The 20,906-nt window shown below is 29.9% G+C and overlaps 2 protein-coding genes, 1 long non-coding RNA gene and 1 other non-coding gene across 8 annotated transcripts; 1 reads left to right on the plus strand and 3 right to left on the minus strand.

Moving 5' to 3' along the window:
• Positions 1-203: 203 nt before the first annotated feature.
• Positions 204-8,759, minus strand: LOC117223767 (choline-phosphate cytidylyltransferase A). Of its 5 annotated transcripts, none has more exons than XR_013033702.1 (12): positions 8,602-8,759; positions 8,005-8,158; positions 7,333-7,541; positions 6,483-6,626; positions 5,681-5,788; positions 5,103-5,211; positions 4,904-5,020; positions 4,560-4,711; positions 4,258-4,479; positions 4,022-4,189; positions 3,583-3,814; positions 204-2,010 (listed from the first exon to the last, which is right to left on the minus strand). XR_013033702.1 is itself a non-coding variant. In XM_076522989.1 (12 exons), the coding sequence occupies exons 4-12, from the start codon at positions 6,591-6,593 to the stop codon at positions 1,908-1,910; spliced, it is 1,212 nt and encodes a 403-aa protein (XP_076379104.1). In that variant the 5' UTR covers positions 6,594-6,626; positions 7,333-7,541; positions 8,005-8,158; positions 8,602-8,759; the 3' UTR covers positions 204-1,907. The 5 variants fall into 5 exon arrangements, 4 of the variants coding, with proteins under 4 accessions (XP_076379104.1, XP_076379105.1, XP_076379106.1 ...); XM_076522989.1 differs by having other exon boundaries at positions 3,693-3,814; XM_076522990.1 differs by having other exon boundaries at positions 3,693-3,814; positions 8,005-8,138; positions 8,602-8,753.
• Positions 8,760-10,652: 1,893 nt separating this feature from the next.
• Positions 10,653-19,362, minus strand: Karybeta3 (karyopherin beta 3). The gene is made up of 14 exons (XM_033476251.2): positions 19,236-19,362; positions 18,099-18,248; positions 17,386-17,612; positions 17,206-17,302; positions 16,354-16,919; positions 15,935-16,043; positions 15,351-15,650; positions 15,093-15,275; positions 14,870-14,996; positions 14,293-14,655; positions 13,804-14,057; positions 13,162-13,682; positions 12,528-12,747; positions 10,653-12,422 (listed from the first exon to the last, which is right to left on the minus strand). Exons 1-14 carry the CDS (start codon positions 19,344-19,346, stop codon positions 12,327-12,329), a joined length of 3,324 nt encoding a protein of 1,107 aa, XP_033332142.1. The 5' UTR covers positions 19,347-19,362; the 3' UTR covers positions 10,653-12,326.
• Positions 17,020-17,148, minus strand: LOC117223800 (small Cajal body-specific RNA 8). Its single transcript, XR_004491016.1, has one exon.
• Positions 19,363-19,939: 577 nt separating the features above from the next.
• Positions 19,940-20,354, plus strand: LOC117223758 (uncharacterized). The gene is made up of 2 exons (XR_004491006.1): positions 19,940-20,097; positions 20,195-20,354. It is a non-coding gene; the product is annotated as an uncharacterized LOC117223758 (long non-coding RNA).
• The last annotated feature ends 552 nt before the right edge of the window (positions 20,355-20,906 follow it).

Raw genomic sequence — 20,906 nt, forward strand, 5'->3', positions numbered from 1 at the left:
ATAAATTTATATTTGTTGTATTGAATATGCAACAGATTGGTACAATCCAAATTAAATTGTAAACAATTCGTGATATTTTATTGAACTTCTATTACTTTTTATTCTCTCATATAAATAACATGGACAATGTAGCTAATGCATAAATAATGTGTCTATTTTTAACCAAACATGACTGGTAATTACACATAGTATGTACACATGAATGCTTAAAAATCTGAAATTTAATTTTGTTTTGTTTCAAACCTGGTATTTCACAGAAACAATATTTTAAAATCAAATACATTTGTTTCGTCACTCGCAAAACTGTGCGTGTCTAATTACTATTACATGGAGAGACAATAAAAAGAATGTCGAAAATACTATTTTCATGGAACATTATTAGATACATGCTATAAATTTATTCAATACTAATTTGTTAAATAAAGAAATAACGTATTGTAGAAATTTACCCTGCATGCTTTAAAGAGTTACATGCTGTACATAAATTAAAAGTGTCAAATTCAGAACAGAAGTCTACAAATTTTTACAATTGTATTTCTATTTTGCATTACAAATTTTTCACATTTGTTCAACTTCAGTTTTATGCTGAAGTACATAACTTTATACATTTGCCCTGGAATTATACATTAATAATAGACCAATTAATTTACATAAAAAATACATACACTATTATTCCGTACACTACATACCGAAACTAAGAATAAATAATAATTTTGTCAAGAACTTTATTTGTAAGTTAAAACCATATTTTATTTTCACACAAGAATTTTATCAAACTATTGTTGTACCATCCCAGGGTTATATTCAAACATCTTCAAATAAAAGCACCATTATTAAAACGCAATCCATACAGTTGCAACATTTACTTAAATTAAACAATGTGATTGCACGCATCTTAAATTTGATCAACTTTAGTTTGTATAAATCTTACTACATATAAAGTTATGTAATAATATGAATAATCTCCGTACACATTTTAGTAACTATATCTAAATTACAAAATTTTAAATAATATAATTTAGTAGTATAGCATTTCTTATAATAATAATAATAATAAAAATAATTACTTCTAAAATTTATATATTTGATTTTATCTACTACTATTTCTCTTTGTAAACACTTCCATATGTTAAAATAAAATTCACATTTGACAGTTGTTAAGCTTTTGTTTTCTTCGTACTTTTGTATTTTTAATGGTATCAATAGGTTATAAATATAAATCTTTCTTAAGAAATAAATGATTTCATTGGTACTACCTTCATATAAACATCAAACGAATCTAATATCTTACGCCTATTAGACGATCGTAAAATAAATATATCGACATTTGCGTGAAAATTGAAATGTAATTTAATACATGTTACAGTAAAAATATTGACTGTAAGTACGTAACATTATGTAAGTAATAAATTACGAGGTAATTAGTAAAAAAGTGTCATAAAATTAACAATGAATTGAAAATGATTAAAAAATATTAATTGGACATTTAAACCATGAACGTACTCCTTTGTATAAAATAATACACTGTTTGACTTCTTAAAAGAGTATGAAATAAAATTGTTTTAAAGGTAGGAACTTACGAGTTAAGAATGCATGTCGCGATACTGAACAATTTTTGAGATAGTTGCAACAGAAGATTTAAATAATATATAACATTTAAACATAATAATGTAGATCTGTAATACATAATCTGTATATTATATTCCATAATCTGGTTAAAATTCTATGTCGTAACAGGTAGTTGTATGTTGTGAACAGTATGAAATCATGCTATACAAAAGCCTATGAAGCATAGCATTGTAGTTCATATTAGCAGTTCACTTAGCTATATGAAAATATCTCTAAACATTTTTAAAGAAATTGCATATTATTTTTTGGTCAGAAGACTAATGTGAGAAAACGTATTATCATTTAGAGCGCAAATTTTCTTCTTCGTCATCGCTATAGTCATCACTTAAGTAATAACTATTTCCTGAAAATTCAAAACGGCCAGTCTTTTTTGGTGGTGGACTGTAAAATAAAATAAGTATATTAGACACAGTCATATTTTTACAAACAATAGATATGTGTATATACATATATAAATAAATTTAAACAATTCATTAAGGTCGTAAGATCATTATGGTTTTTTTTTATTAGCAAAAAGAGAAATAATTTTTGATAATTGGGGATACAGTTCATATTACACAATTAAAAACACTGATTATTACGCGTCAGAAAGTCATATTTAAATTTTGTTATGTATATGTACATATACATATACAATATGTATGTTACAAAATATGTTACAAAACGTGAATACATACACCGTAAGTATAAAATATGATAATATCGCACCTCATATGTGCCATATGAAATTTGTATGTGATGTGTACAGTGAAGATTAACAATAAATTATATACGTCGAAGTACGAAAATAATATTTTAATTTAAATAATTCCGTGACCGAACAGAATTCAACGAATAATTCGGAAAGCTATTTTATTGATAAATAATCCCGTTACAAAATGTGAAGAATTTGTTTGTTTCAGAAATGTGAAAAATATTATTAATAAGAAACTCACCCATTTAGTTGTAAATCCATCTCATGCTCGGAAATATGTGCAGAAGGATAGTGCATTAACCTCATGCAATGTATGATGAACTGCACAGCTGATCTGTGTACGACGGTGACATGTCTCATAAATCGGCACTTTTTGGACACACATATTAAATCAGGAAAGTTAGTCCATAATTATTATTGAATAAGTGATCAGTGTTCAGTGATAGTGCAATGAAAGTGGACGTTAGAATAGCCTGCCCGAACACATCCTTCTGTTCATCACCGTGGAACACAAATCAGCTGTGCAGTTCATCATACATTGCGCGAGGTCAATGCACTATCCTCCTGCACATATTTCCGAGCATGAAGTGAATTTACAACTAAATGGGTGAGTTTCTTATTAATAATATTTTTCACATTTCTGAAACAAACAAATCCTTTATGTTCTGTAACGGAGTGATTTATCAATAAAATAGCTTTGCGAATTATTCGTTAAAATCCGTTCAGCACGGAGCCTGAGCATAGCCCCCTCCTACTGTCGCGCCCCGAAGCGAAACCGGGTTCGGCTCACTGGTACGACCACCATTCAGCTGCCAAGCTCGCTAATCATTCATCACTGTTCTTCGTTAATAACTGGTAAATAAAGCCGCGAATTGCATTTTTGCTAAAAAAAATGTTGCTTGAAATGACCTCAGGAACCTCTCATATCCCGCTTGTACAATAATTTTGGTGTATATATATATTATCATATTTTATATTTATAGTGTATTCACATACAAATTTTGTAAGATACAATGTTTAAATTAAATCGAAAAATGAAGAAACTTTGAACACGCTTTTCTGAAGTATAATTATCAGTGCTTTTAAATGTGTAACATGAATTGTATCCCTAATTATCAAAAATTATTTCTTTTTTCTTAATGAATTGTTCAAATTTCTTCTAACGATTTTAGCAGTATTAGTAACAAGCATCAAAGAAATTGCATATTATTACTTACTATTAATCTCATTAATTTAACAACATAGGATAGTATACTAACATAACATGCTGCAAGTGGATGGTGTGAAGTATTGAAGGTTTTCGTATGGAAGCGGTACAGAATGAAGTAGTGTTGCATATTAATCAATTGACTTGAATGCTGAGATGTACCTTGTTTGATCTTCTTCATTATTGCTGCTATTACTGCTATTAGGACTGCCATCCCTTTTTGGACTTGCAGGAGGAGATAGTGCTTGCATCAAACGACCTTTACTTTCATTCCAAATTGTCGACTGTGGATAACAAAAAATTATGTTATAATGGTATATACATAACAATACAATGCAATACAATAAAATTCCACGAACAGATTTTAAAAATTTAAGTTCATAATTATCGATTTAGTTTGAAAAATGCAATGACTAATATTAATAGGTTGTTTAATAAACATTGTGAATCTATATTTTGACATACCATAATAGTGAGTACAAAATACCTACCAATCTGCCTTCTCTGCCAAATAATAGCAGAAAAGCATCAATAAAATCTCGAGACTTTTCTTCCCATTTACTAATCATATCCATACGTTTTTCACCAATGTTTTCCATAACACGTTTTCCCTTATCTTTTAAATCATCAAATTTATTCTGCAACCGAAATTTCTTTTCCTACAATTAGAAACTATTTAGCATAAAATGATATAACTGCATTCTACATTACAGCATTTATTACATACATTGAGAAAAGAAACATTCAGTTCTTTGGCACTGTAACCTCGTGCAAGATTTCTTCTTACATAAATATCATAATCCTTAACTATTCTGGCTACAATATCTGATGTTGATACTCCTTCTGTTCTTTGTGTAGCTACAAACATACCTTTTGCTTTCAATGCAGCATACACATCTGTACTATCATCCGTCATGTAGGGTATATCATCATGTGCAACAAAATCGATCTGCAATATTGATTACCATGCTATTAACAATTCATATTTCTATTTTTAATAATGAAAATTAGTCACATGGTCAATTATACCTTATGTCTTTTTAGAAACTCATCATCCAACTCCCATGGAGCATCTCTAACTACTTCATCTACATATCGACAATGCCTTACTGCATCATACCTTTCAATATCAGTCATCACAGTTCTACCTTTCTTACTATGGGTAAGCTCATCATTACAAACTGTAAAACCGTAAAATTTATGTCGTATTTTTTTCTGTTCATTTACTTTCATCTTCATTGCAAAATCAAAAACATGTATTCTACAATCCTTTGCATTCTGTGATATTGCACCTCATTTAAAGTATATGCTTTATAATCTATGCTACTTCTATATTTCAAGCACTATAGTGAAATTATATTCATTGCACTCACCTCCAACAATAAGGTAAACATTTGGGAAAATATTTTTTGCTTGTAAGAGTTGTCGTGCGTGTCCTTGATGAAATAGATCATAAATACCATCTGCATATACCCTGACTTTCCTAGGAGCTAAAATAAAGATTATGTTACTTACCGATATTTCAAATAAAGCCCTGAAGCTTCTGCTCATCTGACAACCATTTAAACTAACCTTTACCACTTTTTGCCATTTTCAATGTAATGCGAATATTATAGTCACATACACCTCTTTCAGCAATTGCTTCAGGTTCATCGCTGAATGGAGCTTCCATGCAGATAGACTGAAATAAATTATAATTACAATAAAAAAATAATAAACTTTACAATACCTATACTGAAGATATGATTGATTAAGTAATCAATTACTTAATCAATCATATCTTCAGTATAGGTAAATCAGGTATGTAAATAAGAAAACACCTGACTAATTAATGATCCACAATGTCCATATGAAAGTAAAACTTAGAAAATAGAAAAGTAAAAGTGCAAATATAATTAAATTTAACTTTACCTCATTTCTTAAAATACTATGGAAAGCCTAAAGTTTCTAATGACAATGAATGTGTTAATAAACATTAATAATTCATCAGAATCATTATTACATTTATTAATTTTTTAAGATTTACGTATTCAACATAGTACAATTGAAATAGATCCATTGATCTTTAATAAGAAAATAAATAAATATAACTTTAATAATATATTGTATTCAAAATTACTAAAATTATTAAAAAAAAAAATTAAACTCACTGGAAGTTCTTTGTAGCAAACAGAAATTTCACTACCATATTTTTTCTGTGAAACTTGATCTGATTCATTATTTGATGTCCTGTTGGTCCCCCAAGTCATTGTCACCAACTGTTAAGATTATTAAAAAAAAAGTACTTTATAAACATTTGTATGTTTTTATACCAAATTGTTTCTATAGTTATTTCCTTAATGTTTCGTAGACAAAAAATTCTTATTCTTTTAAAAAAAGAATAATTCCTAATTATACATAATAGAACATCTTTTCCAAAATACATCACAAGATATATTAGGTGGTTATTAGATGTTTTATTAATATGTAGTTATTTGTGTTAGACATTAAAATAAGATTAATCACACAATGATTTGTCCACAGTATTATATCAAATAGATAAGCCAATGATCTTGCATCGTATTATGTCATTATCATTAAAAGCACTCGCTTCCATATTGTGACTTTGACATTCAAAACAAATTATCTCTATATGATTAGAGATAAATTTTGACCTACATATAAACTTTGTATCGATTGATGTGACTACATTAGAAAACAAGATATTATAATGATATAGATTTAGATTATAAATATAACAAATGTAGATTAATATTATCAAAATAAAAATCAGAAATTTAATTAATTTCTATAACATAATACAATCTGCTAACATATGTTAATAACAAAACACAATAATACATATACAAGACAATTAATAATGTAAATGTAGTAACATGAAATTAAGTTATTTTTTAAATTAAATTACAAATAAGAAATAAATAAATATTTAAAATGTTAAAATATACTTACAGGATAAATTTGGGAGTCTTCTGTAGAACAAGATGCACTCTCTCCGTTTTGACTATTTGTGTATGACGTAGAATTTAACATAGTTTCTTCTCTAGCACGTTTTCTAGACATCTTCTATTGTTTCAATTTCTTGCCATATAAATCCTATTAAATAATACAAATAGATATTATTAACATCAACTGTTTAACATAATTATTTCATGGAAGATATAAAAAAGCTTCTAATTTGAATAATTTTCAATGCTAGATAAACTATATGATAAGAAATAAAAAATTATGTATTATAATATACTACACTCAAAAATGTTTTGATTATTTATAGCATATATAATTTATAAAAGAAATTGAACTAAAAGATTAAAATCTCTTTTAACATGAATGTGGTCCTACTATTCCTGTTCTTAGATGTATGCATTAACTTTAACTAGATAAAATTTTATGTATACGTTTACACTTTCTTTTGATAAAGAAGTCGATTTCATTGATTATTGATCAAGTGACCAAATACCTTTTGAGTGTATACGCTGAAATATAAAATCATAAATGTCTCAAACTAAAAAGGACTTGATTTATACCTATAACAATTATAAAGAAAGTAACATATGAATACAGTATGCATGAAAGATAGGTTAATTTAAAAATAGAAAAACTAAAAATATTTACAAAATACTTCGTACAACAAAAAAATCTATAAATACTATTTAGTATATAATTAGAATTGATAGTAGCAAAACGGATATTGTTTAAAGTTTAATATATGTTTAGAAATATTATTTCTTTATTTAAATATTTCTTAACATCATTTGACGAACTATATTTAATGATATGTACAGAAACTGAAAAAATTTACCTGATTATCTCATAAATTATTTTAAGATTATGAATTAACTTCATCGTATGGCATTAAATATACAAATCATTGTAATTATAAAGTGTTCGTGAATAGGTGTTCAATCTGTTAGAACCATTTACGGGAATGCCAATATTTTTATAAATCAGTTATATTTACTGTTATTGTGCATTGGTTTTTTTAACGAAATTCAAAAATATTCATCCATCCTGCACAAATAATTCAGATGTTAGAAATACATTAAAAAATTTAAATAACATGAATGCATACACGAATCAAAATGTAACGAAAAACGCGTGGCTACAAACACAATATCTAGAACGTAACAATAGTATGTATAATGAAGCGAAAAAACGTGAGAAGCTAAGTGACTTGATGATCTGGCTTTCGATAGTCTGTTGTATGTACTGTCTGTCATTAAAAGAATTTCCATTTCATTTTTTCAAAAATCACTTGAACGACACAAACGTTTTCACGCCCTTATTTTGTTACGCGTAACTACTGCATGAACAAGTAATAGGCTATGACGAAAAATCGAAGTGTGTTCCCGTTAGAAGTTTATCGAACTCGAACTTTGATGAATTTTTGTGAAACACTTTGATGGCAAGAATTCTAGAGAAAGTTCGTATAAAGTCCAACAAATATTTCACATTTAACATTACTAGTACATACTATTTAACAGCTGAGCCAGCAGACACCCGCCACGACACTTGTCGTGGATATTCTGCACACTGCACGCGCTTCAATACACAGCCAGGGCCGAATAACAGCACCGTGAATCCCAGGTAATAAAGTGCAAAGTATACCTGTATGATGTGTACGTATTCTGCATTAAAAGAGTATGCCAATTACGATTGAGGGCAAGAAACCGTACAACTTTATTTAAATCTAGCTTTTTTTTACAAATAGTAAAAATAAAAGTAAGGAAATCTCAATTCTATCAAACACGATTCCTTACGAATCCTTGCCGTAAAGTAGAAGTCGCATAATAAATTTATGAAAATAGACAGACTTAATCATATTAATAGTTATATATGAATCTAAATTAGTTCTTAATTGAAACCATTTGTTTTGATCACTATTACTTATAATCAATATTGTATGGAAATTATTAAGTTAAAAATATGGAAAGTGTGTGACAATAATGTTGTCATAGCATAATACTAACTTATCAACACAAAAAATCAATTTTAAAATTGCCGCCTAGAAGGCGCTGTAGGGAAAAGAATTAATACAATTTAAACTTTCTCACTATTTGAGGTAACGTACATTTAAAAAATAACAGGTACACCAAGTATGCTTTTTAACCGTCGATGTATACTAAAAATCAATTTAACACAATGTCACTTGATTGTATGAAATGAGCTTGAAGTGCACGAACACGTAGATACAAAGGAGTTTCACGATAGAATGACCGCCCGTCAGTTATGAAAGAGGGGGAGAACGATGACGTAATATCGGATGATCAGAGGCGTCATGCGTCACATTATTTGTATGTAATATCACATGCGCATAAGTATGTCCATATATATGTATACGAACATTTAATTAGAAAGAAATAATACATAATAAAATTATTTTCTTTAATTTGCTGTTATACAGTTAAAGAATCTGCAGATAAAAAGAAAATATTATCATGAATACTTCCTTTACAGTAAAACAATCAATTATTGAACATTTGAAATCCTATTTGTACAGATTTGAAAAGTTATAATTACTTGAAGTGATAATACTATTAAAATAATCGTAATCACGAAATGTTTATGTAAGTAATGAGTTATGTAAATTTTTAAGGAAATTTTCATGGTATGTGTGATAAGTTTCGCTGCTTTCATTTATCTATCTCTGCTGTATTTATACATCGCATCGGTAAAAATATTTAATCTAAAATATGTATGTACGAAGATAAAATATAGTTAACATATTTATTATGAACGTAATGCTCTATTCATATGTATGTATATTATTATTCTATTTTAAAATAAATTGTAAAATCAGTGTATGTACTTACAGTTTTATCATATAATTCAATGTTTATAAAGGCAACGTTAATTATTGTTGCGACATTTCTAGCATCGCATTTACTTACGAAGTAAATCAAGATTAATGTAGATTAAAATTTGCATACAGTGTAGCTCTAAGATTGACCATTTTAATACAGAAAGTAATGTTTTCTGAAAAATTTTACAGAAAATTTATGTATGATACATTTATTTATGTAGTTTACCTAAAACATAATATTTATGTCTACTCTTGCTTGTCATATTTGAACACACCTAATCTGTACATATTTATGTACATATATAAGTAGTTTCCTCTTTTTTTACATTAATTCAGAAACTGCTATATGTATATAACATACATACTGAAATGATGCAATCTATGTTGTGTCTACTTGATAAGGGAGTGTGAACAATAAAAAGAACTTGTATATAATTTCACCATACTATTCAACTGACCTATCACTCATAAAATGATACGAAGGGAGAAAATTGCTCAGTATAGATGTGACATGCGAGAGCATGTAGTCATAAAAATAAATAAATCATGAATTACATGAAAGTACATCAGTATTACGATCTATCTAACCTCAATAGGTACTTGTAGATGTATTGGGTGCTGCAAAAATAATGGAATATGTACATACATACATGGGAAACAGATGGTTGGTCGTAAAGAAATAAAAAAGAAATGCACCACAAATTTTTCCGTTAAATTCTCTTTTTTTTAATGAACGTCTATCATATAACCACCATCGTATACCATAAAACTATAGCTTCTGCTCAAACGTATCTGTTTGTTATTTGCAGTTTCTTTTTATTCAAATTACAAATACATATAAGCATAATTAATAAATTTTCAAAATCAACTTCTTCATAACCTAAGTTTTAAACGATAAAAATTGTGTACTTTGAAATTACTTTTATTTATAAAATCACCTCTTTTCTTCTTACACCCTGTATTTAGTGTAAGGAAATTACTTGACATTTAAATATGTAGCTGAAATACGATCCATGGAAATTACTTAAAAGCATGCATTATTCAATATCTTGCAATAATACGAATTTATATTTACATTTGTAATGTAACATGGAAAAGGAAATGATGTGAGCAACTTATTCATCAAATGAAAGTCACTTTACGATTTCTTACTAAAAAAGTAAAATACTATTTTCAATTTTAGTAGGTAGATATACACAATTAAACATTGTAATTTAATGTTACGATACTCTTGGACTATCTTTTAGTCCTAATTAACCTGTAAATATTTTATTATAAATAAATAAATTTCGTTATTAAAGGTGAAATAAAACAATCAGTTAAAAAGCTGAGATTTATTTTAATTAGTGATAACTTTAAAATAATCTTTATATAATTATAAGTATTATAAATTTACTTTTTTATGTTGATTTTGCGTCGACATATTTTGTCACTGCTTATCACATAAAAAATTCTTCATTGATTACTAAGTAGTTAAGTTGTTTACACCTGCACATTGTATTTTTCACATGTGTGTAGATCTTTATGAAATAATTGAGACAGTATCTATCATTCATCAATGATAATTACATATATGTAATTTAACTTTATGTATTTATTTAATATTTATATACTTTGATATATATATATACAAATAAATGTCCGAGCATTATTTCTATTCCCTTACATATGTCATAATAAAAAATTTTTTTTGAGGGATTTTATGTTGCAACTAGCCGCAAATTTTATATGATGTATATTTTCCATTGCAAATATGTATGCAATAGTAAATATTGTATAAATAAATAGCAACAAGAACAGGAAGTTATAATTTCGCTATTCCTCTCAGTCATTTCATTTGTAACATTGATGTCTTTACAATTTATATTGTTGTTATACAATAATGTTGAAGAAACGTAATGCCCAGCATCATCTTTTTTCATCTGCATATGCCGTAATAACAGAACAGGTGCAAAATTACAGCTAAATAAGCGTAATAAGTTAATATAAAGTAGCTGTAAAATTACAAAATCAAATAAAATTTCATTGAACTGAAATTACTAATGTCCCCTTTAATTTCAATTCGAAAAAGTGTTCTTCAAGAGGTGGTATAAAATAATATACCATGTATTACGATATCATTTGAGACAAAATCTTTCGAAGTTCATTACGTTTCATTTAAAAGGCATTCGTATACGGCTCCAACTAACTTCAACACTGTAATATTATCGATATTATTATTAAATAACATTTACTGTACCTAAATTTAATAATAAAATACCTAAATCACAATATGTTTTGCCATTAATCGATGGCAATGAGTTGGTATCTTTCCAATCTATTTTTCATTTTTTGCAGTTTCGTTATTCTGCCGAATGAACAGTTTCAGAATGCAAATAATTGGGACGAATCAGAGATCGCAGTGACAAAAGAACAAAATTCAAATATTCGCGGAACAAAGCTATCATTTATATTTAAAAATACTATGCAATTTACAAAGCTGTATAAAAAAAATTTAGCATCGTTCGGCTGTCAATGGCGGGAAATATAATGTTGTATTAATTTTGCTGCGTTGGAAATAAATTCACATATGTACATCTGGTTATTGTATCGCTGTTACGAATGATGCAAGTGGAAAATTGGTTCAAAAATTTTTCGTCAATGCGAACTCGCTTATACGTTTTAATTATGTTTACACTCCTAGACTTATGCGCAACGTATCACACCTGATTAAGCGGTGATGACGTAAGTTTCAAGTCATTAATTTGCAATTCCGATTAATAAAAAACGGGAAAATTATTGTACTTATTAGTGAAATAGAATTAACAAATATACGCGTCGTGTCAAATTATTACATACAGTAGTGTCTCTTTTTATAATTAGGCTGGAGTAAATGTTCCATAGGTATAATGTAGCTACCTAAAGTCTTGTGATTTTCACGATAAGCTTTATTAAAGCAAATGTGTTTCTCTTTTATATTAAGGCGTTTAAGTTCAGGGATAAAAAACAAATGGCTAATTAGTAGGCTGTGCACTAAGTGCTTCGTATAATGCTTGTTGCTGATCTGCTGTTAATGCATTTATGCATGCTTGGAACATAGACTCGTTGTTCTAAAACAAACAAACAATACGTATATGTGTTATACAGTATAAATTATAATTTATAATACAAGAACGATTGATGCAAATAATTCTATTAGTCTTAACGTAACATACCTGTATTTGTCTAACGATACTAAGAATTCTGCCCATAACAGGATTGTCTGAAGGTACTGCATCCTTGTGAAGTGCTTCAGCAAAGAAACTTATTAGTCGAGGTAGATTTGCATTATTTGGACCTAAAACTGCTACATGATTTGCTTCGATTAAATCGCAAAGATACCCATATACGTGGGGAGCTTCATCTTCGTCTTCTACTACTGGTAACCAAGAGAGCCTATATTTAAATAATAAAAATACAATATTTATTAAGGGAAATTATTGACACAACACACATCCATACTAAGTTCTCGAAAATGACTTTCATTTCTAAAATGCTCTAAAATCTTTTGACTACATTTCAATCCCAACAACCGATCAGAAACCAGTCGAATATACAAAATATTCAGCAATAGTTGAGTATGCTATTTTAACTTGTTATCTTTTCTAAAAATAGTTTCTAATAAAGAAAAGTTTTTTAAATTTGAGAAACATATAAGAACAAAATTTATAGATTCTTATTTGATTACATTAATTCTGTGTAATTTACAATAAAAAAATATAATATTCTTTATATTCTTCTTGCTAAACTTGATAGCATTTTTAAGAATTTTTTTTAGAAAACTATAATATGAAGGAATGGATAACTTACCAATGTGGAAGTATTTCATCAACGTTAATTGCTTTGTGATTATACTTGAGGATTTTTGTGACTGCAGAAATAGCATTTTCAGTAGGGTTAACATTTTCTATAGATCTGGATTCTTGATCACTTATAACTTCCATTAACCTAGGTAGGGCTTCTGCACATGCTTGAGCAAATGCTTCTCCTCCATATTGACCCAAAACTCCGCAACCATAAGCTGCAGCTTGTCTAACTTCTGCTGATTTATCTGACACATATTGTATCATCGGTCGAAGGAAATATTCTTGATATTTTGCACACTCGGGTCCACCAAATTCGATTACATCATCAAAAACACACAAAGCCCATTGGTGATCTGACCAAGGTCTTTCGGGACTCAATAATTTTACAAAATGTCCACAAATTTGATCGAAAAATGGGAAGAATGTTGATTTGTGAGTCATAAATAAAGCATGTAAAATGTCTGCTATTTTACTGAGTGTATATACATCTTCATCGTCTTCATCGGCGAGTTGTTCTTCTACCACCTAATATAGTCACGAAAATTTATATTTAAATACAATTATGATGAAATTATATTGCATTGATTCATAAATATTTGCGAAATGTAAGTAGACAAGCATTAAATCATAATTTCATATATTTTACCTCATCGTAATCTTCATCTTTACGTTTTTCCAATCTAGCCACTGCTCTTTCAAAATGTTTGTTAAGTAATTTATCTAATATACGTAAAAGTTCAGCCATAGGTTGCGCTCCTAAACAACCTGTACCGAGGGTTTCGATACATTTAGCTAAAGAATATAATAATTCCAGCAGGACTTCAGATTCTGGTTCTGTGTCAATTGCTTTTAAGAGGTCTGGACAAATGTATGCCCACATTCCTTCAAGGTATTGCGGCCCTGTAATATACTTGTAAGTATTCAAGTATATCAATGTATTGTTTCTACTTTAACCGTTTGAATACCTTGGAGATAAAACTTTGATTTATTCTGTGGTAGAATCCGAGTGCACCAACAATCGAACATTATTTACTGATACAGTGATAGTTTTCAGCGTGAAATGAGAATAGCGCAACCGTGTTGCACGGTATTCAAACGGTTAATATATAAAACTACAAAAATTTTGTTATGCAACCTTTTATCTTTGCACAATCGAGAAGGTATGGCAAACTCGCAGCGGCTGCTGTTCTAACACCATCATGGAAGTAGAACTTCAACATAGGAACCATTAGTCGCACTACTTCTTCGGCATAATCTGCAAAACCTTCTTTCAACTCTCGTGCGTAACAAACTAACATTTCACAGGCAGAAGCCTTATCTTCCAGTCCAGCTGTTTTAATTCCGAAGTTTTGTTGTTCTCCAAGGGATACAAATTCCCAATCCAAATCTTCTATACCTTCCATGTCCTCGTTATCGAGTAGAGCAACCTCAGGTTTCATTGCTGCTGTACGTAAAACTGGACCCATTACCAGTGGTAAATATTGTTCGAACTGTTTACCTAAAGAAGTTAAAATATTATTTTGAATTTTCTGATAATAATGTGACTTTCGTGTAAGTAGACGTATATTTTCGAAACTTTTCTAACCCTATTTGAAAAAAAAAGTACACATGTACAGTAACATGAAAATTGTCTTTTCTTATGTAAGAAAAATCGTATATTTTCTAAATAGAATTATAACTGATTGGTTTGACATGAAAATGGAATAAATTACCAAGAATTTTGCAAATTCGAGCCCAAGCAGATATCAAATAACTAGTTTGTGGATCGTCATCTGGAAGGTCTCCTTCTGAATGTGTTTTTAATAACATGTCCATAACTTCACTGGCATCTGCAATAAACTACATGATCGCAAAAATATTAATTTCTTTGAATATTCAAACGTATCGCTAATTTTGCACTGTTAAAAATAATTATAAATTATTGCCATGTATTACCTTTTCCGGTCCTACTGCAAGTCCTATGAGACTCACGCATTCAATAGTTTTGCCCCGAAGCATTTTGTGTTCTGGCTGATTTGCATTTTGTATGATGTATTTTAAGCATGGCATTAATCTATCATAATATGTTACAAATTGTTCTTCACAAGTATCAGCTACCGACGCGATGGTCGTAACAACCTTTTGTAAAAATAAATTTGATTACATTGGTTATAACATTCAATGTAATTTGTTAAATGTAATTGATATACATACTTGTTCAAGAACAAGTTTCGTTCCTTTTTCGACTAATTCTTGGAATTTAGCGGTTAGTATTGATTCTAATTTAGCCATAATAGCATCCAAATATGGTGTTAATATGTGTTTTGGACAATCTTCACTGAAATTCACAAGAGCCGCACCTGCATGAGCTTGAACCCTTGGATTGGCATTATCATCCAAAACCATTAGCAATCCGGGAATAACTTTATTGTGGAATTTCTTTTCAAATATTGGTGCAAAATCAGCTGACATTTGACCTACTGCATTGCAAGCAGCATATCTTACACGAGGATGCTGAAAAAAGCTTAATGTAGCAGATAAAAGACTCTAATAATACATAATAGTTTAATATAAATTTTGTACGTTCTATGACTATGACTATTTAAAAATAGTCAACTCTCAAGAACTCAAAAGCCAATATTTTAGTGCAAACATTGTCAGAACGACAATGTAAGACAAATACCATGCTTATGTTTTATTCTACCATGAATGTAACGCTATTACGTTCGTGTGTAAAACATAACTGCTGACTCTATTCATGGATTTTATATTTATATTATAGTTATGGTCCAACTTACAGGATCTTGTAAATATTGAATGACACCATCCATGATTTGAGGTAATATCGCTTCCATTTGTTTATGACAACCTTCTCCTACCGCAGAGATTGCCATAAGAGCAGCATGTCTAAGAACAAACGTTCAGTGTTATCATATGGTTTCGTCAATTATATGATTGTAAAATAATAAAACGGTGATGTTTGTTCAAAAACTATGACAATAGCATTATTAAGCTATTGTCAACTCTCTGGGAAGAACATCCTACAAAAACCTCAAATATCTACCTATCAGAACGATGGGCAGAAACAAAGGATAATTTCATAGGTTACTCTATCACAGATTTAACGCAATTATATGCACAATTCATGTAAATGCTGACATATCTGTGATAACTACAACTACAAAATAACAAAAGTATGGTAATAAAAAGTAAATACCTATATCTCCAATCACTATTACTCAACATTGCAGGTATATTCTGTACAATTTGTGGCAGCATTGTTTTACCACCTAAACCGCATGCTAATCTGTCTAAAGCACTTTCAGCAACAACAGTGTTGCTGTCATTATCATCCTCAACAATTTCATCAGCAAAACTCCAGTTTTTATCTTCTTCTATATCTGTCATCATTTTTAGTACTAATGGTACTAAAGATATTATATACTTTCCACCTACTTTGCGTACCATTGCAGGAGCAGTTTCTGATAATGTTACTAACACTTCTAATGCCAATTGTCTCCAAGAGTCTGGCATTTCTTCATTAGAAAATATTTTCATACACATTTCCATTATGTTTTCTAATTGTAATCTGAGAAATTTAGGAGTTGACCCTGCCAAATCGATTAGAACTTTTAAGAGAGCATCATCTGTTTGCTTTTCTACTGATTGAGCAGTTACTTGTACAACCGCAGGTAGCAATTCTGAGAAGTGTTTCTGTATATTGACTTCTTTATCATGCAAAATGATAAAGGCTCCAATTGCTCTTACAGCTTGAAATCTGACCTAGATAACAGAATTTATTATTTATTACAATCGTGTTTACATTTTGTAAACATTTTATATGAACAAAACAAAAGGTTTGACAAATATGTGAAACAATATTTCTTGTATGCCCCGTATCTGTCTGTAAATTAAAACTTCACAAATTACAGTCATCAGAAGGCAATTATTTATATAGGAAGATTCAGTAACGTGAAGCCTAACTAACACAGTCTCGCGTATCAATCTTCCATATGAAATACTAAGAATGTATCATAATGGATCTCCTAAAGATTTTAATCAGAATTACCTCGTAATTTGTAGAATCCATGACAGACTGCTGTAACATTTGTTTAATAAGATCGAGATAATTTGCTTGTTGATTTCCAAAAACGCCTGGGACGGATCTGTATAGAGAAATATATTTGTCTAATAATTCAAATATAGGGGCAAATTGATTTTCGAGAATAGGAGTCTATTGCAAACTTACATGAACATTCGAAGAGCACTTTCTTTCAGTGCCGGCAAAGGACTATTAGAACATTGGAATAGGAACTGCAAAAATTCTGGCCACTGATTATTACCATCTTCATCAATTAAATTTCGGGCAACTTCAGCTGCAACCTCACATACTTTACGTCGAATAGTTTCTGTTTGTTCATTCTGAACAGATAATAGAATTTGTTCTTTCAACTGAACTTGTGCTTCTGGTGGAATCTAAGACATAATAATAAAAATTACTTAAATTATCAAACAACATATAATTAGCGTAAATATTTTTTTCTTTATCTTAAATTCCTAAAATTTGTATTTGATAAAATTCTTAATATAGTTACACGAAACGTAATAGTTTATACAAATTATGATTAATACAAGAATTTGATAAAAAGTTGATAGCATATATTAAAAAAGTTGATAATGATTTGTCATTCAGAAGCTAGAAAGACCAGATTCTCATTGGCAATAGTTGTTGGCATAAACTTCAGAATGCATTATATGATTTGAAATTATTTTAGTCTTCAGTCTTCTATATCTATTAAAAAGTAATAATCTCACCATACTTCTGTTATATAATGACATAAAAAGTAATTAATATCTAAATTCAATTAATATCTGAGTTTGAAGAAGCTATCTTAATTTTTGTTTATAAATGTTCAATATATATGAATATTTGTAGAATAGATAAAAGTATTATGTAATTACTTTTGGATAAAAATCCATGAACTCAGATGAAAACAGTCGACGTAATAATACAGCAGCCATAGCTCGCATCTCTTCCATAAGGGTGGCATTGCACAATGATGTTAAAAGAAATGTCACCTTACTTTCCACTGGTAGATTATTATATGCCTCCTAAAATGTGTTAATTTACAATTACTTGTTTACAATAAGTCAATTAATCTTACGTTCATAATTAATACCTAAGATATTTTTTACTGAATGAAGCATTTCCAAATTATCAATAACTGGAATTAATATATAATGCAATGTTGAAAGTTTAAAAACATAAAAGAAATAAAATCATTTAAAATTTATTTAAAGCATTCATAAAACATGTTGGTTACACATAGAAATGAATCTGCAACAGAAACTGTGTACATGATGTTTCATATTGAAGGACAATCCAGTATTGCGTTGTTTCGTTTTAAATCACGAAATAATTACAATATATAAAATGGACAACAAAAATATTAATTATAAAAATATCAAGTGACTGACTATAACTGAGCATTAAAGTTCTCGTGTGAATAAATGAACTTCCTCTAGTATCCAAAGCACGTTCAGGAATGCCGGAAATTGAGCCGAAAACGGCTGCGTGTAGGCGGGAAAGCGAATACACAAATTATAAGTCTTAACAAGAACTCATGTTACGTTTTAAGTAATATGTAACGGAAATAAAAATTGACTTTCATCGTCATTAATGAGAAGATTAAAAAAGACATGTATTGCACATCAAATTTTCAAGAAATTTATATGAAAGTTAAATTGCAGCTGTAATGTAGCTTAATAAAAGGTTGGCGGGGTACATGCTTCTGCACGACACCATTTTGGATTTTATTAAGTTGTTCTAAACACTTGTCAGTATTCTTCTTTTTTTGTCCATTATTTTTGCCATAGATTCGGTTGTGTAACAATGCACACCAATATTCTACAAACCAACTGAGAAGTTACAAATATAATTCAGCATGATTAATCGGTGAATGCTACTCACATGCGAGTTCTGACAACACGTTGGCAACGTGCTCGGGGATTGAAGTATTTCATTTCATGATACATATGTTGTTAAAAACATTAATACATGGAAAATATATATGTAAAAATTAGAAAACATGTACGTACCTCTGCTTGTGTTCTGGCATCGTTATCTGTGCTAAGAAGTGTGTTTAAAAGCTGTTGAAACTGATCAAGGTCTGCCGCCATTGTCGCCGAACGAATGAAGCTACGGCGCATACTCTGAGAGTTGATCGTCAATTTATGTTACCAAGATAAACCATGGAAATATTCCTAGATAATGATAGTGTTATATGGTAGTTCTTTCAGGAAAATAGGACTAGGAAAATTATCCATCGCCGTCCGATATATGCGTGGCATTTGGGTGCCTTGAGAGAAATTAATTTATGTAAATTTATAAGAGAAATTACTTTATTTAAATTTATAGTAAAAATAGCAATGTGCTGTAAAGTGGTGGAGGGGAGACTCTACAAATATGATTGGATGATGCCAATGGATTCCACTGGCAATTCGTTGGAATCGTCCAATCCCATTTGTGAGATTTCCTCTCCGCCACTCGGAGCAGATTTCGAGTAAAATCTCTAACACCTTCGAAACTTCTTTGAGTAGAAATTCCAAGAACGGCTGGTCCCTAATAGCCGTGTTTACAAATCGTATACATATTAAAGACATTTAGGTACATATGCAATAATGGGTTCTACTTCTACACACCTTCAGGCCGCAGCTTGATCTGTAAGCGTTGATCGATACAGATATTTTCTTTGCTCTGATTGGCTGGCGATTTACTACTCAGGACAGGATCCACTGCAGATTGGATGCATAGTAAAATGGTGGAGATCTGCGCGTCATCTTAAGAATTAAGAAAAGCGTGTAGGAGTAGGTCAATAACAGCAAAAATTTGACAAGTTTAGTTGCACTGGTGTTTATAAGATGGCGCCTAAGTAGAAAGATTGTCAACGTGGAATCGGAGGTAGTTGCAAGCTTGCGTTATAATACAGATTTCCAATAGATTGTGAACCTCAAAAACTAAATTATACTAACTTATATTCTGTTACTATGTTGTACAGAGAGATTTATAAGAGCGTCTAGTCGTAAGGTACATTAAGTGATAATGTGATATGATATAAGAAGAGAGCATATGCTGCCAACCATGTACGGATAACAGTGTAAAAGGGAAAAATGATTTCCCTATCACTTCAATAAATCTAACCTAAACCTAAACCTAAACCTGGATGCAAGCTTGGATTATGATTGTATCGAATGCCTATTCGCGTATCGGTAGTATATGTCTGTATATGCAACTTTTCTATACATGCAAGTACTCCTCTAGTTTGGTTTTTCGGATGCATGGGGATGACGAGCAGTTACAAGCAGTTGCCCATATCCATATACGCGACCAGAATGCTTTAACTCTATACATTATTTGAAATTGCAATTAAATTTGTATACAAATTGCTCCTTAATTGCCTATAATTGCTCATCAATTGGTTTTGCTAAGTTTATTAATTGCTCACTTATCCTTTTCGAGAAATATCCAAAAAAACTTTTTGAGACGTCTAGTGACTTTTATGAGAGGCTGGGGACTTTAAAAAAAATACGAAAATTCTGAAATAATGCATAAAACGTGCTGTATGATTTACTAACGCGCACGCAAATGCTGAGTAATTATTGCGGATCAAAAGTGGATCAAAGAAGAAGTCTCCGATTCACAAGAACCAAAACGAATCAGAGCAGAAGGCTCCGATTCTTTCAAAGTGAGAAACAAGAGGGAGTCATAGC

Source organism: Megalopta genalis, chromosome 6 (genome assembly GCF_051020955.1).
Source record: "Megalopta genalis isolate 19385.01 chromosome 6, iyMegGena1_principal, whole genome shotgun sequence".
Lineage (NCBI taxonomy): Eukaryota > Metazoa > Arthropoda > Insecta > Hymenoptera > Halictidae > Megalopta > Megalopta genalis.